General features: G+C 45.2%; 1 protein-coding gene across 1 annotated transcript in view; it reads left to right on the top strand.

The window, feature by feature from the left end:
- The window catches only part of ITGAE (integrin subunit alpha E), a 72124-nt gene extending 65149 nt beyond the window's left edge, over window positions 1-6975 (top strand). Inside the window, 3 exon segments of the mRNA XM_075904627.1 lie at window positions 455-565; window positions 1281-1328; window positions 1330-6975. Coding sequence (XP_075760742.1) covers window positions 455-565; window positions 1281-1328; window positions 1330-1470 — 300 coding nt within the window. The 3' untranslated portion in view covers window positions 1471-6975.
- The last annotated feature ends 9142 nt before the right edge of the window (window positions 6976-16117 follow it).

Raw genomic sequence — 16117 nt, forward strand, 5'->3', positions numbered from 1 at the left:
GTCATTAGGGGATACTGATACAATCATAGGGACTAGTTAAGGCATCTGAGAGAGTTTAACTGGAAACAGAATGATACAGAATTAGCATTATGCACATTAAATGGGTTAAAACTGGCTAACTGAAAGGACTCAGATTGGAAATGGAAGTGTTATTCTAGTAGGTGTCCCTGGGAACTGGTTCTACACTACTTAACTTTTTTTTTTATCAATGACCTTGAAGAAATCATAAAAGTTTCTTGAGAAAGTTTTCAGATGACGCAAAGGTTGAGGGAGCAGTAAATACGAAAGAGGACAGGTCACAGAGTAAGCAGGGCACAAACATATGTAATTAACTTAAAATGGCCAAATGGTAAAGTGTCTCTTCTGGCATTATAATCTGTGAACTCACTCTCTTTAGTTAAGACAGAACAGTTATACTGAAGCATTTGCTAAACCACCCTTGATTCTATTCTAGATCACACTCATCTTGTTGAAATCACAAGTAATCAATACCTTGCCTGTTGTCATAGGAAGCTCTGTTGGTGGATTTTTGCTGTTGGCTTTCATTATTTTCATTCTTTATAAGGTAAATATATTTGTTGGCATGATTAAAAGTACATGTTGTTTTTGTTGTTTAAGATCTGAGTAATCTAATGACCAAACTGCCCTCAGTGAGAGTTCGCACTCAAGTGTCGGTATTCTGATCTGTTTTACCAAGGGAGGGAAAATTCAGGACTACTGGGGTTCTCCCTAACAGTTTTTTTAGCAGATGAATTAATACATTTTTAAAGTTTTCCTGAATTATGAAAGAATGTCTTTTAAAAACAAATCCAGAAGGATCCCAAGGTTTTTTACAAGGTCTTGCTGGCTAGATTCCAATCCAAGCAAATGTGTACATAGCCTCTTAAAATTTCCCCCATAGTTTCAGCTGGAGACAATATTCATTTTCATTTCCTTTTTAATTGTCAAACAGCTACCAAGTTACATTCTAAAAGTAGCTTCATTTTAGTAATGCGTATTGTGGGGGAAGGGAATTCTAGCAAGAAGTGAGTCCATATCCACGCGCCTATGCCTTTTCAAGACTTTAACGATGTAAGGTGCTATAGAACTGTAAGAAATTATAATTGGGCAAAATTCTGAGCTCCTTTCTTAGCTTTTGCTCAGTTCTCAAACTTCCACTGAATTATTGTGATGTTAACTGAATCAGGGGAACTCAGAATTCAGCTCAGTGCTATCATGTATATGCACAAACACAGAGGGGACCCAATAAATATTTTAATGCTCTTCTTTATGTCTTCTAGTGTGGCTTTTTCAAAAGAAACTATAAACATATGATGGAGAAACAACATAATTCCTGAGGACCAGGCTGACAAGAGCAAGATTCTGTTCAGGAATTGCACACTCTTCCTGAGAGCTCTAGAATCAAAGACCAGCCAGAAGCAAAGCAACTGTGTGAGAGCTGGGATGGATCTTGAGAGCCCTGAATCTTGAGACTGCCATGGTTTGACCTGGGTTTAATTTAGGAACCTTGAACACTTGCGCGACCCAGCCATCTGCTTGTGCAGCTAGCTTGGATTTGCTAACTGCTTGCCAAAATTGGACTGTCTTAGATTGATAAACTAAAGACTTCTCATTTCAAATTTTGCTGTAAGTGTAAATATGCTGGAGAAAAATTAGTTTAGATCATGTAATTTATGCATGATCACATTCTTTGCTGTTTTGACGCCAAGTTGCTTTTAAGCGGACTTTAATAGCATGCAATCTCAAACTGATTTGGAAATAGAAATAATTTAATGGAGGCTCCACTCTGGTCATTCAGTTTGTGAATGAAGTTGGAAGGCATGTCAGACGCATGCACGCTTATTCTGTTCGATTTAACACACCCTCTCTGAGACATTATTCAGTTAGTGGGATGTGTTAATTCTTGCTGATTAGACTCATAAGTGTGTACAGAGGTGGCTACGTAAGCAAGCAGAATGGTTATAAGAGAAAGATTCTTCTCCCCAGACCCACGTTCTTGTAAGTCTTAGTAACTCAAAATGCTTTTATATTATTCATCGGGATCTTCAGACTCCCACGAGAACAATGGGTTAATTGTTTTCAAATTCTGGTTAGGTCACAAGTCAAAATCAGTGTGTGGGTCTCATGCTAGTTCCTGATGGACTAGTTCCACTTGAAAAATCCCTGCACCATGATGGCATGATTGGTGATGCCTTGCTCAGAAGAGGACTGGAGCTGGAGTGGTAGTGGTATTCCACATCTTGAAGCATTGGTTAGATCTGGAGTTGAACACAGCAGGGTTGTTGCAAATCAGGACTGTGATTTATTGGATAGCAATATGGAGTCCCCAAGACTGGAATAGCAGTGGGCGTTCCAGGTCAGAGGTAATTGAATTTGCAGAGCAGTTTGCAAAGGAAGTTTGCATAACAGCTGCCTGTCCTGTGGTTGGCTCTAGCCAACACCTGCAGTCCTTGTCTTTTCTGAGCACTCAAATTAACCACTGAAACCATTTTTGAAAACAAAAATATCTTTAAATATTCCCACACTTGACTGTAGCTGTTCCTAACTCTGTAGTTTGCTGTTTTATTTCTGTCACATTTACTTAACCTAAAACCACAGAAAATTGAGTTTGAATTCCACCTGTCACTGACAGAATTAACTTAGATGTTCAGTATACACCATGTCCTGGGTAGCTAACAGCTTCTATGTGACCTGTGTTGGGTGGATTTTTTTAATGTTTTGGTGTAGCATTTCATATGCACTGTTTCATGGGAAACTAACAGCTACTGTTTGGCTTTTACTGGAGTGTATTTAATATCCTGCTGTAGCAATTGGTAGGATGGCAGAAGAGAGCATGTCTTTTAAAGGTTATAACAGAAGCCAGGCTGTGATTTGATGGCAGTGCAGCGTGACAGGAATCTGAGTTCAAGGGCAATATTTGGTCATCTTAGTCTACCCAGATCTGCAAAGAGAACAAGATACTTTGCAAAAGCACATCCTAATAGGCAGCTCACAAACCAGCAGTAGTAATGATTGTTGAGAAGACAGTATATCTGTTCCCTCCATCATAGAGTTTAAGCAGGAGTTTTGCAGCTGTGGTCCCAGGAGTTCAGAAACTAGCCAGGCCTTTGGTTAGGGCCACAGTTGGCAGTTCAAGAAGCTCATTTGTGAATGCTTGGGAAGAAGTGTTTCACAATATAGGATGAGCTGAGTTTCTAACTTCCTTTCCCTTTCTGTCCAAGTAGCTCTTCCAGGAGATTTCAAGCTCATGCCTTTACTTTCCTGGGACAGAATCCTGAGTCTCCCATGCTTAGATCAGGGTACTAGGTTACAACCCCCTGCAGCATATCAGCCTTCCTTACTCAGCCACAGGGTGTGACCAGCAGTGAATACAATATCACAAATAGCCTTCTAAAGCAAAGTATTATTTAATCTTAACAGTAGGAACACGACATAGCAGGGCAGAAGAATTAAAACAACAAAAGGCCTATTCACATCTATTTTACCAAGAGTCATTCCATCTTCTACATAGGAACACTAGTAGGTCCGTCTTCCTAGACATCTCCAACCTCTCCCAGATTGAAGGTATTTTTTCCCTCTGAGTCAACTGTATCCGTGAGAGCCTTTGTGTCTTTAAAACCTAGTGAGTCTTTTCTCCCCCTCACCCACTTTCTTCACCGGATTGAGACATTGCCAGAGAAGCCTGTTTGGCAAGGCCACAGGGGGGTCTGGCCAGAGTACTACAGCACTGTCCTTCAGATGTTTGTCCCTCTTTTCTGGGAACAGTCCTTGACAAACCTGATAGTGAATTATCACAATCTGTGAATATAGTGCAAATTTTTGCTGCATTCAGACAGATGCATAGCGCACGTAGTAGTTGTTATAGATTTATTGCAAACAAATCCCAAACCAGCATACTGTACAAGGCGGGTGTGTGGTCCTGCTGAGTCACCTATAATAAAACCACTGAGGGAAGCTGTCAATTCATAGATGTGAGCACTGCCTATGAAACAAGAAAAGAATAACTCCCAGCCATCTGATTTCTAGTTAATGTCAAAGGGAGTTGAGAGTACTCATCACCTCATAGGATCAGGCCATTAGATTGTGTCACCTTGAAGGCAGGCACCTGTTATCTATTTGTCACTGATCCACAGCTTTATAGTGCTGTGTGTTCTATAGCACTGTATACATTTATTAACAATAAAGGCAACATTATTTACTGCATCAGTATTTCCAATGGAAATTGATGGGCAGAAGATTATTCATTCTGGTTCACAGGCAGGAATCACACCCATAAAACAATAACATCTCTAAGAGAGCATTATTATATGTGACTCAGCTGGCCACATGCACATTTCTAGAGATCACTCAAACAGATAGTAACCAGAGAGGGAAATTGCTTCATCTACTGAGGAGGACTCACAGAATGATTAACCTTATCATTTTGTGGGGAAAATAATGGCTTAACATTGTCACTAATTACAGTCAAATTAGATGTATGCGCCACTGAAAAATATGTACCGGAAATATTACAAATAGCTCTTCATGGAAGATATTGTGGTGGATGGGAAATAATTTTCTCTTCTGCTGATTCCTTGTGGGTTTGATGCTAATCTGTTCCTCCCCCCTTCGCTTTCCTAGAATGGACTGTTAACCCACAAGAGACACTTTTATACAGTGTCTGTTACTGTCAAAGTCTTGAATTGACTGGAGACGCAAGATTAGTCCTAAATCCAGATCTGTGGCATATTGCACTGCCACCAGACTATGTAAATTCTTCCATACAAACTATCTCTGTGGAAGGCAGATGAGGGTGTTCAGTATGCGGTAGGTTTGGTCACAAGTGACAACTGTGAAATCAGCCAGAACAAGAGAAGATCAAACACAGTGATCGAACGTGATGTCACTTACACCTGAAAAATCTAGGTTAACCAGGTTAAAGTTATAACAGTGGGAAGAGAGAATCAGGCCCATGGAGCAGTGGGTATTGTAGTGAATATTGATTCTTCTTCGAGTGGTTGCTCATGTCCATTCGAATGAGGTGTGCGCGCGCCGCGTGCAGGGTTCCAGGAGCATTTTTTCCCCAGCGGTATCCGTTGGGCTGGCAGGTCGCCCCCTGGAGTGGTGCCACTATAGCGGAGCATAAGTACCCCACCGGCCCTCCCCTTCCTCAGTTCCTTCTTACCGCCTGTTATGGTTGTTGGAGCTTGCTGTCTCGTGCAGATCCCAGCTAGTTTATTGTTGCCATTGGCAGTTCTTTGTTCTTAAATAGTTGTCGTTTAGTTATTTGTTAAGTAGTTGTTAGGCACTTAGTAGATAGTTGTCCCACTGTTGGGGGACGGTGATGCCAGACCCACAGGCTTCAAAACTTGTGCGGCTTGTGCTAAGCCTATGCCCAGAGGAGACCCCCATGACCAGTGCCTTAAGTGTCTGGGGGAATCTCATCTCAAAGATTCCTGTAAAATTTGCCTGGGGTTTAAGCCTCGCACCAAGAGGGAAAGAGATTCCCATCTAAAGTTACTCCCGATGGAGTCGGCACTCCAACCCGTGCCCTCCAGAGAAGTCTCGGTGTGTAGCGCACCGGCATCGATGCGGGAACCACATTCTGGCCTCCCCCGCACCACGGTACCGAAGAACACTGCACCGCGGCACTGTTCTCAGTCCCTGGCACCGAAACGGGTGAAGGACTCCAGAGGGAGATCACTCGGATGGAAGGTCCATAGGGACTGGCACTGACGCAGGCCTTCTCCGGCACTGTCCTTGCCTGTTCAGCATGAGGGGATACAGAAGAGACAGGAGACCTCGCACAGGGCCAGAAGCCCCATACCTATCCTGACCCATCACCCCTCCACTCTGGAGACATTTGAGGCGGCTCATGAACTGATAGAGCTGACAGCCTCACCTCCTTCCCCCCTTTCCTCGGAAGGGTCTTTGACTTTGGTACCGGAAGCCTTGGGGGCATTGGTGACTTCCCTGCCTCCAGGGCCCAGTCGGGACACCAGCTGTTGTTGCCGGCACCAGGTGTACGGGGCCAGCCTGTATCAGCACTGCCATTGGAGGTGTGCGGGCGGTGAAGTCCCCCGCCCCGTCAACATCTGCGGCACTGCTCACGCTGCCAGCACCCAGCCCTGTCAGCCGTGCTGGCACTAGCACCAGCACCACAGGCACCGGCACCGCCTTAGGTACTGGCAACACAGGCACTGCTTCAGGCACCGTCACCAGCTGTGCCAGCACCGCTGGCTTCGGCTTGGTCCCCCGGATCGGTGCCGCCACACCAAGCGGGTTTCAGTGGCCCGGTGCCACAGTTGCCGCACCCGCAGCCCCGTGTGCACGCTGGGAAGCTGGAGTCTATGGTTCAAATAAAAGACAATGTACGTATTATTTCAACGCAGACTGGGAAGAATCCTGTTGTTTTATTGACAATAAAGGGAAATGTGTTTGCTTATTGTGCGGTGGTACTGTTGCAGCGCTGAAAAAACATAATGTCGAACGCCATTTGCAAACTAATCACGGCTCTTTTGACATTAGCCATCCACTTAAATCTGAGTTGAGAGAGGTTTGATTTGAAATGATTAATTTTCTTCTATCTGCCCAGCAATCTGTTTTCACTCGATAAGTGGCAAAGTCTAAAAGTGCTACTATTGCTTCCTTTAAAATTGCTTTTCTGCTCTCAAAGAAGAAAAAACCCTTTCAAGATGGTGAATTGTTGAAGAAAGCATTTTTGACTGGTGCTGATTGCCTATTTCACGGATTTTCTAAGAAGCGTGAGATTTTGTCGGCAATACCTTCTTACAGGTAGATAAAAAAGATCAAATTCATATGGTAAGGTGAAAGAGTAATTGCCGAATAATTAATACCTTTTATATGTAAAATTACCTTTTTTTTAATCTTATGGATTCATGTATTATGTAATATTAAATATGTTGTTTTTCATATTATTTAAAGTACAAATACAAAATAAGCCTTGAAAAATTGTTGTCGCCTGCCACATTGTTCTGAAAACATGAATGTGCTATTGGCCACAAAAGGGTTGGGAACCACTGATCTACGGCACCGCCATGGTCAGTGTCAGAGCTGTTCTATGAATCCGAGGTGGAATCCCTGCGCTCTTCAGGTTCATCTCGCCCGTCTTTGCGGTACCGATCTCGTTCTCGGCACCGACTGATACCGCAGGGGTTTGAGCAGACATGGCCACCACAGGTGCAGCAGCCCTGGCTCTCTTGGACACTTTGGGCCTACCACCAATGGCAGGGCCCGGTTCCGCCTTCCCGTTCGGCCAGTGAGTTGCGCAGGCGGTCCACACCGTCTGCCTCGTTGTCCCGAGCCCCGCCATCACCCAAGGGAGGGAGATTAATGTGTTACATATCCGCTGTACATACCTCTCCTGAGTTCCTGTGCTATGTTCTGTTGGTTGCGTTCTCGATTACAGTTCTGGTTCTTGGTTATGTACCCATGTAGGTGTTCTGTTTTCGCTAAGAGGTGGCTCCAACCCCTCCTCCGGTGGGATAGCTTGGAAGTCACCTCATTCGAATGGGCATGAGCAACCACTCGAAGAAGAAAAGATGGTTACTTACCTGTAACTGTTGTTCTTCGAAATGTGTTGCCCATTTCCATTCGATTCCCCCCCTGCCTCTCCTGCATCAGAGTCTCCAGCAAGAAGGAACTGAGGTCAGGGAGGGCTGTCTGGGGTATTTATGCTCCACTATAGCGGCGCCACTCCAGGGGGGCGACCTGCCGGCCCAATGGGAACTGCTGGGGAAAAAATGCTCCGGGAACCATGCATGCAGAGCCCTCACACCTCATTCGAATGGACATCTTCTGCTTTCTTTCCAGCAATCGGCCAGCCTCACAGTGTTTGGAAGTTAAGTTTGGACAGGTGTCTATTAATGTTTCCTGAGAAGAGACCGAAAAGAAGCCATCAGTTCCTCCAGCAGGCTCTCCTTGTTTCCAGCTCCCTTTGCTCCTCACCCAATCTCTCAGCACCTTGTAACACTCGTATACTCTTCATTTCACATGGAAGATTCTACTGCTGTGCAGTGCTGCATCTACCAAGGGGGAAATCTACAGGAAGATCATAGTTGGTAAGTGTGGAGTAAGAAAACACCTGATATACATCTCTTGGCTGCTCATCTAGTAAAAGAAGGTTATTTGTAAAGGGACATGCTTCAAATAGTTGAGGTCATTTGATCAAGAAGAAACTATGCCTGATTAACTCCCTGTGGACGCTCTTATTCTGGATTAAGAACGCCTTTTGCTGATTTAGCTTAATACACTTCTGAAGTGGATTAAGTTAAACAGGAAAGAGGCGCTCTTGTTTTGGAGTAAAAGTGTTCATGTAAGTGGATTAGTCCAGAATAACTATAGTGCTTTAAATTCATATAATATCTTATCCAGGAATAATTTCTCTGTGTGGACAGATTAATTCTTGCTGCAGTAAGGTTTTCTGTCCCCAAAATCGGCATTGGTAACAGATGCATCAGAAGGTGCAAAACTCCATTTTTTGCTTAAATGGTTTGTCCAGTAGAGTTTGTGAATGTATAAGCACCCAGATGCTCATTAAGGAGACTTGTGGGTAAAAGTACTCTCCTTTGTGTAGCTACATTTCTATCACTATTCTCCTTTGTGTGACACTTAAAGCTCTCAGGCTCCTCTGAATGCCAGAATAGTTGCACACAAAGAAGGTTCCAGAGGAGGAGTTTTGAGTTGGAGGGGTTTCCCAGGGAAAATCCTCAGGGGCTAGGGGCAGGGAGAGGAACCGTATTTAGTAGTTTGTTTTGAGTGAGATCCTGGAGAAATATAGAGGCCAAAGGCAGCTGCTACTGGGGACAAGGCAGAGGTCTCTTTCCCCGGGGGTTTCTGAAAAAGGGGAGTTGCCTATTTGTTACCAAGGAAAAAAGCCAGTGTACATGTTGTTACTAAATAAGCCAGTAACAAAATACCTGATTTCATGTCTCCTATTTCTGCTCCAAGCTGTAAATTGACTTGTGTGGCCCTGCAATCTGCTCCTATTCTGCAACGAGCAATAGCTCAACAACACCCTTAACAGTGCAATATTATCCTATGGAGGAACGTGTGAGTGGGAGAAGTTGTTGATGAGGAACAGGCTACGCCTTGAGGATGTTTTCTGTTGGTGTGTCATGACAGAAGCATAAAAAACAACCGTTTTAAAGTTTTTCCAGTTACAGGCTAACTCAGCTACCCCTTTGAAGCTTTTGAACATTACAGAAGCAGTTCTCTTTCGGTGTGTAATATTTCTTTGCCATTTGTCTTAATGACATCATGCATCAGCCTATGCGTACACCACAGCACAGACTGATGCTCTGAGATTGATCCACTGGTGGTAGATTTAGCAGCTCTAGTTAAGACCTGACAAATTGACTGCAGATCGCTTTGCAGTCAACCTCTTTATTCTACCCCACACAAGAAGAGTAAGGGAAGTCAAGTCAATGGAAGTGTAGACCCCACGGTGACACAACCTAGAGTACATTGATTCCAGGAACATGAATAATATAGCTGGAGTTGCATAGCTTAGGGTGACTTTCTGCTCTATTGTAGATGCAGTCTCAGTGAGTTCCACAGTTTAATTCTGTGTAGCTTTTTAAAAAGTAGTTCCTTGCATTGGCTTGGAACTCACTGCTATTTAAATTCAGTATGTATCCTAATAATCTTGTGTTGTGGGACAGGATAAAATCCATTCCATTCATTATTATATCACCTTGTTCTCTTGTCCTTTCCAGTGTCCCCTTATGTGACTTCTCTGATGCCACCAGTCACTTTTTCTGTCTCTAATGCTGTCTGTGAGGAGGGAGTATGGTTCTAACAGAGCCTTTTGAAGCAGCTTTTCTTTATTAAATGCATTATAAGGCTCCTTGACTTGTAAACCTGACATGCCCCATCTGATGATTTAATTCCCCACAATTGCTGCTGCTGTAGCAGATGCCAAATCCATTCAGAGTGATTGGATGGCACTAAAGGGATTAGCCAGAACTGCCAAGATCTTATAACAACCCAAACCACAATCCTGCATTTCCCCTGTAGAAGCTTCGGTGTCTTTTTCCCCCTTCCGTTACAATAAAGACATCAGAAAAGAAGTGACCAGCACAGAGGCTTGTACATATATCGTCTCCGGGAATGTGGTTATAACAAGCTCCAAAATCTTCACTTCCCCCCATCCTGCAGGAAAGGCAGTGCAGAGGAATTATTAAATTTTCATTTTGTATGAGCTGACTGTTAATTCAGTTGATTTTCTCTTTCTCTTTCACATACACACACGCGTCCCTGCCAGACACGTGTACCATCGGGAGGGGTTAAAACAGGAAAGACAACTGGGCTGATTGCTCTTTATTGTATTGTCAGTACTTACGTACACAGGGCAACCATATCATTTTAATTAGGGCCCTACCAAGTTCATGGCCATGAAAAATGCATCACAAACTATGAAATATGTTTTTTTTGTGTACTTTAACCCTAAACAGATTTCCTTGGGGAGACCAGCCTTCCTCAGATTGGTGGTGCTCCTGACCCAAAAGGGAGTGGCAGGGGGGTGGCAAGGTTATCTTATGGCGGCTGTGATATTGACACCCTTATTTCTGCATTGCCTGCAGGGCTGGGTGGCTGGGGAGCGCAGCTGTTGGCCAGGCACCCAGCTCTGTAGGCAACAGCCTTCCAGCAGCAGTGCAGAAGTAAGGGTGTTAATACCATGTCACCCTTACTTCTATGCTGCCTTCAGAACTGCGGGCTGGAGAGCAGTGGCTGCTGATGGAGGACCCAGCGCTGCCGGTAGTAGCACAGGAGTAAGGCTGGAAATACTTTGCCATGCCTCTTTAGTTCTGCACTGCCAGTGGTGGCAGCTCTGCCTTCAGAGCTGGGCTCCCAGCCAGCAGCTGCCACTGTCCAGATGTGCAGCGGTGAAGGCAGAACCACTGCCAGTAGCAGTGCACAAGTAAGGGTGGCAGTACCTCAAGACCTAGGAACTGAAGTGGCTATACTGGGTCAGACCAGAGGTCCATCTAACCCAGTGTCCTGTCCTGCTAGATGCCCCCAGAGAATGGAATGAACAGGGAATCATCAAATGATCTGTCCCCTCACCCATTCCCAGCTCCTGACACACAGAGACTAGGGACACCATCCCTACCCAGCCTGGCTAATAGCCATCAATGGACCTAACCTCCAGGAATCTATCTAGCTCTTTTTTGAACCCTGTTCAAGTCCTGGCCTTCACAACATCATTAACCTTGCACTCCTCCCCCGCCCCTCCAATTCCTACACTTGAAACACCATAACATTTCTAGTTTAAATAGCTGAAATCATGATATTTATGATTTTTAAAATCCTATGACCACAAAATTGATCAGAGTAGACTGTAATTTTGGCAGGCCTCTAATTATAATATGATTTGTGCAATAGCCATATTCCCATTTGCAATTAGACTAAATTCACCATATGTCCGTGTGTTACCTTGCCCTGGACTCTCTTGGAGCAAACTAAATAAGTTGGTGGAATCCTTATCCTCATCCCATGGCTGGACTTGCTTTGCAACCTGCTGACCCCCCAGCCACACCTCAGTTTAGAGCTCCCCTCATTCGTCGGTGGGCGGCGGTGAAGTCGTTCTCTGCAGATGCTCTGCTAGGGTTTATCGGAGAGCCATTGTGCATTGCCACTTTAGGTCTTCAGAGGTATCCCATTGGTTCATCCTATAACAGTGGTTCCCAAACTTTTCGGCATCATGCCCCCTTTTTTATTTTTGAGAAACCTTCACCCCCCACTCCTCACAATAGCAGCAAAACTTGTTGAGCAAAAAAAAAAAACTGACCAGGACAAAAAACAAAAATAGCAGCAAAACTTGGGGAGGGAGGTATTACTGGAGGGAGGGGACTGGGTCACCTCACACACACACCCCAGAATTTCTTCATGCTCCCCCAGGGGGGCACGCTCCCAGTTTGGGAACCCATGTCCTATAAGCTTTCCATGCAAAAAGGGTTCTTGACTCCTGTCTCAGCTCTAGAATGGGCAATGCCCTAACCTCCTTTTCTGGTGTCAGATGCAATCTGTATGAGATGACTTGATACAAATGCTGTCTAAAGAGCAGACTATTAAGTACAGGGCGCCTCCCATACATAATTTCTGAGAACACTTAACAGTGCTAAGAGGTGACTGTGCAGCGCTAGACTTCCGGGAAGGAAGTGCTCATTCTGTATCACTGAGGTAGTTAAAATGTGTGAAGCTAATCAGAGAGCAGAACATCCTCTTGGGTGCACTTCAGAATTCTGTTGCAACCAGGGCATTTAAGCCTCTTGCTGCGAGAGATGATTCAGTAGCATATAACTTGGGCATTGAAAATACCACCACTGTGTATAGTCAGCCTCCGAGTTTCAGACAGGGTCAGTCAGAGGGGACTGGTTGGCTCAGAGGATTGCTAAGGAGACAAGAAACTTTTCTTCCTCTGGTCACAGATTTGAGTCCCACAGTGGTTGAGTAATGACTACAGTGTCATAACATAAGAACTAGGGGGTCACCAAATTAAATTAATAGGTAGCAGGCTTAAAACAAACAAAAGGAAGCACTTCTTCATGCGACACACAGTCAACCTGTGGAACTCCTTGCCAAAGGATATTGTGAAGGCCAGGACTTTGACAGGGTTCACCTAGGCACATCATAGGGTATGTCTAGACTACATGGCTCCGTTGACAGAACAGTAATCATCAATAGATTGAACAGAACAGTAATCATCAAGTGATCCCTCCCCGTCACCCATTCCCAGCTCCTAACAAACAGAGAGTAGGGACACCATTCCTACCCCTCCTGGCTAATAGCCATTGATGGACCGAATCTCTATGGGTGTGTCTAGACTACATGGCTCCGTTGACGGAGCCATGTAGATGAGTTTACTAGACATAGGAAAATGAAGCGGCGATTTAAATAATCACTGCTTCATTTACATAAAAATGGCTGCTGCGCTGTGCCGATCAGCTGTTTGGTGGCACAGCGGGGCAGTCTGGATGCACTGCGGTTGACAAGGGAAGCCTTTGTCGACCGCTCCGGTATGCCTTGTGAAATGAGGTTTACTGAAGCGGTCGACAAAGGCTTCCCTTGTTGACCGTGGCACGTCCAGACTGCCCCACTGTGCCGCCAAACATCTGATCGGCACAGCGCGGTGGCCATTTTGATGTAAAAGAAGTGGCGATTATTTAAATCGCCGCTTCATTTTCCTATGTCTAGTAAACTCATCTATGTGGCTCCATCGACGGAGCCATGTAGTCTAGACACACCCATAGAGGTTCGGTCCATCAATGGCTATTAGCCAGGAGGGGTAGGAATGGTGTCCCTACTCTCTGTTTGTTAGGAGCTGGGAATGGGTGACGGGGAGGGATCACTTGATGATTACTGTTCTGTTCAATCTATCTGGGGCACCTGGCGTTGGCCACTGTGGGCAGACAGGACACTGGGCAGGACGGACCTTTGGTCTGACCCCGTCTGGCCGTTCTTAGGTTCTTATGACAAAGGAGTTTGGTGAGCCTCAGTCCAGTTCCTAGAAGTGTAATCACCATGACTAGGTTGAGCCACCTTGTTGGCATCTCAACAGAGCAGGCTGCATTGTGAGCTGTGAAGGCTGGTCTCCGCCCTCATTTCTCCATATCCATCATGAATCATGTTGGCAAAGAGGCATCCATGTACTGTGAAGCACAGACCTGCCAGACGTAGCCAAGAACAGTCTTTTTGCCTTGAGTCCTTAGTTTAATATAAAGGCAAGTTTTTATTCAAAACCATTCGCTTTCAGGCCCTGATTTAACATTTCTTCTAACAAGGCTTTTGTTGGCTGGCATGAGAAGGTCAAAATACTGGATTGCAGCATTGCAAAGTACTGGCCGTTCCATCTACTGCTGCACTTAAGTTTCCCAAATTATTTTTATGTGTTATTTAATTTCTATTTCCTGATACAGTGCCAGCAGTTTAATCCATCAAATGTTGTCTTATGAATTTCCCGGCTCCACAAGATGTTTTTCCCCCACCATTTGTTCACAATCCTTCTCTGCTGGTACCTTGGATCCTGGGGAGGGGAAGTAGCAAGTACTCCAGCTGGTGGTGATAAAAAAAAGCCTTGTAAAATGTGCTGCATGCAACAGAGATGACTCCAGGACTAGGAAAGCTGCAACTGAGAGGGCTAGAAGAATGAGGAAATGATGTAACCTGAAAGCTAATGAACTACCAGGTAGCTTGTTCTTTAGAGTAGGCCAATTTATACCATAAATTAAAGGGTGTCAGCCAATGTTCCCTCTCATTTTTTCCATCCATATGTGGAATAAATTTTGGTACATGCACCTAGGCAAAGGCTGATGTGCACAACCAGTGGAAAAACCAAGTAGTCCTGTGGTACCTTAGAGAATAACAAAAACATAGTATTATGAGTTTTCATGGGTAAGACCCACTTCATCAGATGAGTTAGAGTGGAGCAGGTCTTACCCACAAAAGCTCATGATACTATATATTTTTGTTAGTATCTAAGGTTCCACAGGACTACTCGTTAAAGTTACAGACTCACATGGCTACCCCTCTGGCACCCGTAGAAACACCATGCTGCTGGCTGTGAGCATCTTGCTAATCAGTTGGTTGGTACCTGCATCTCTCCTGGGTGGCTGCCCAAGTACACAGCTTACGGGGAACACTGGTGTCGTTACCGCTGTTGATGAGAGCCAGTTGTGTGTCAGTTATTTTTTCACCTAGCCAGTGTATCAACATGACTGGGAAACAACCTACGGACTTGAAGCTCAGTTCCGCGTTCTTGGAAGCTAATTGGGATTTTGTCATTTGGCTTAATAAGGAACAGGACTGGGGAGATGAGTCAAACAGAAAATATCTGGCTATCTCCTGGAATCTGGAAATGCTCCCATTCCCTTCTCTCAGGCAGGTTTGGGTGCTCCGGGGAGAGATGAAATGCCATTTTTATAGTGTGTTGCCAGTCACTTTGCATGGCGACGCCAGAATTGCTGTTTGTAGGAGCTGTTTTTCCAGTCTGGGTCAACGCTAAGTAGGACAAAGGTTGCATTTGATTTTGTGAAATTTCAAATGCTATTTTCACGCCTCTGATTTAAAAAAACAAACTAACAAACCATCTCTTCAACGCCTTGTTTATAGCCATGGCAACTTGCAGTCTGATTTGTATTGTGTTACACTGCACTACCTGCAGAATCACAGTCAGAAATAAAAGTGATACCTTATGGATTATACTTGGAAAATTCTGCCTTGGATTTCACTGTTTACACTGTGAAGAAGTGGGTAATTGACTAATTGTGTAGTTGATACAGTTTGGGCATAGGCTGCTGCGTGATCCTCAGGCCTCAAAGGCCGAGTGAGCAGCACCCAGCTGTCCCTTGCTGCCTGCCACCTCCACCCTGTGAGTATAGGGAACGTAATGGTACTCAGCTGATGTAGCTTCCCCAGCCTTGCCCGATGCCTGGGACATGTCCAGAGCACGGGGTACCAGCTCCTCCTCCTCTGCGTCTTTGTTCTCCGGGAGGATGACAATAGGTATCTCGAGCCCTGAGTCCACAACTGGGGGCAGGAAGGGACTTCCCCACCCCTAGTATGTGGTGCAGGTCCTCATAGTAGGGGCAGGTGTGGGGTTCAGCCCTGGAGCAGAAGCTGTACTCCTGGGCCCTGGCAAACACCTGGTGGAGCTCTTTAACTTTCATTTACACCTGCCCCGTGGTGGCCAGGCTGTTGTCCATGTGGCCAGTGACACTGGCGTTCTGACGTCTGGTGCAGAGATCCTGGAGGTTGATCTCATCGCTCAAAACTTCAGTAAGGTCCAGGATCTCTGCACCAGACCAGGAAGACATGCGTCTTTTTTGTCCCTGGGTAGGCTCCTGGGAGCTGGGAGCCTGCTTCCTGGGAGCAGAGGACGGTTGGGTGGGAGCAGCAGAGTCACTCATTTTGTGCTACCTCGATGCAATGGCAGCTGCTAGGTGGCTCAGAGCGGTCAGGGGCTGCTATCTGTCACGAGCCCTTTCCCCTGAAGCTGCAGCTTTAAGGGGTCCAGGGGAAGAGGGGACTACAGAGTTTTAATGAATATAGACAGAGTGGCCAACAGGGCGCCATGGGAAGGGCTGGAGGCCAATTATTTCAAAATAACTCCAGCCGT

This window comes from Pelodiscus sinensis, chromosome 21, assembly GCF_049634645.1.
Source record: "Pelodiscus sinensis isolate JC-2024 chromosome 21, ASM4963464v1, whole genome shotgun sequence".
NCBI lineage: Eukaryota > Metazoa > Chordata > Testudines > Trionychidae > Pelodiscus > Pelodiscus sinensis.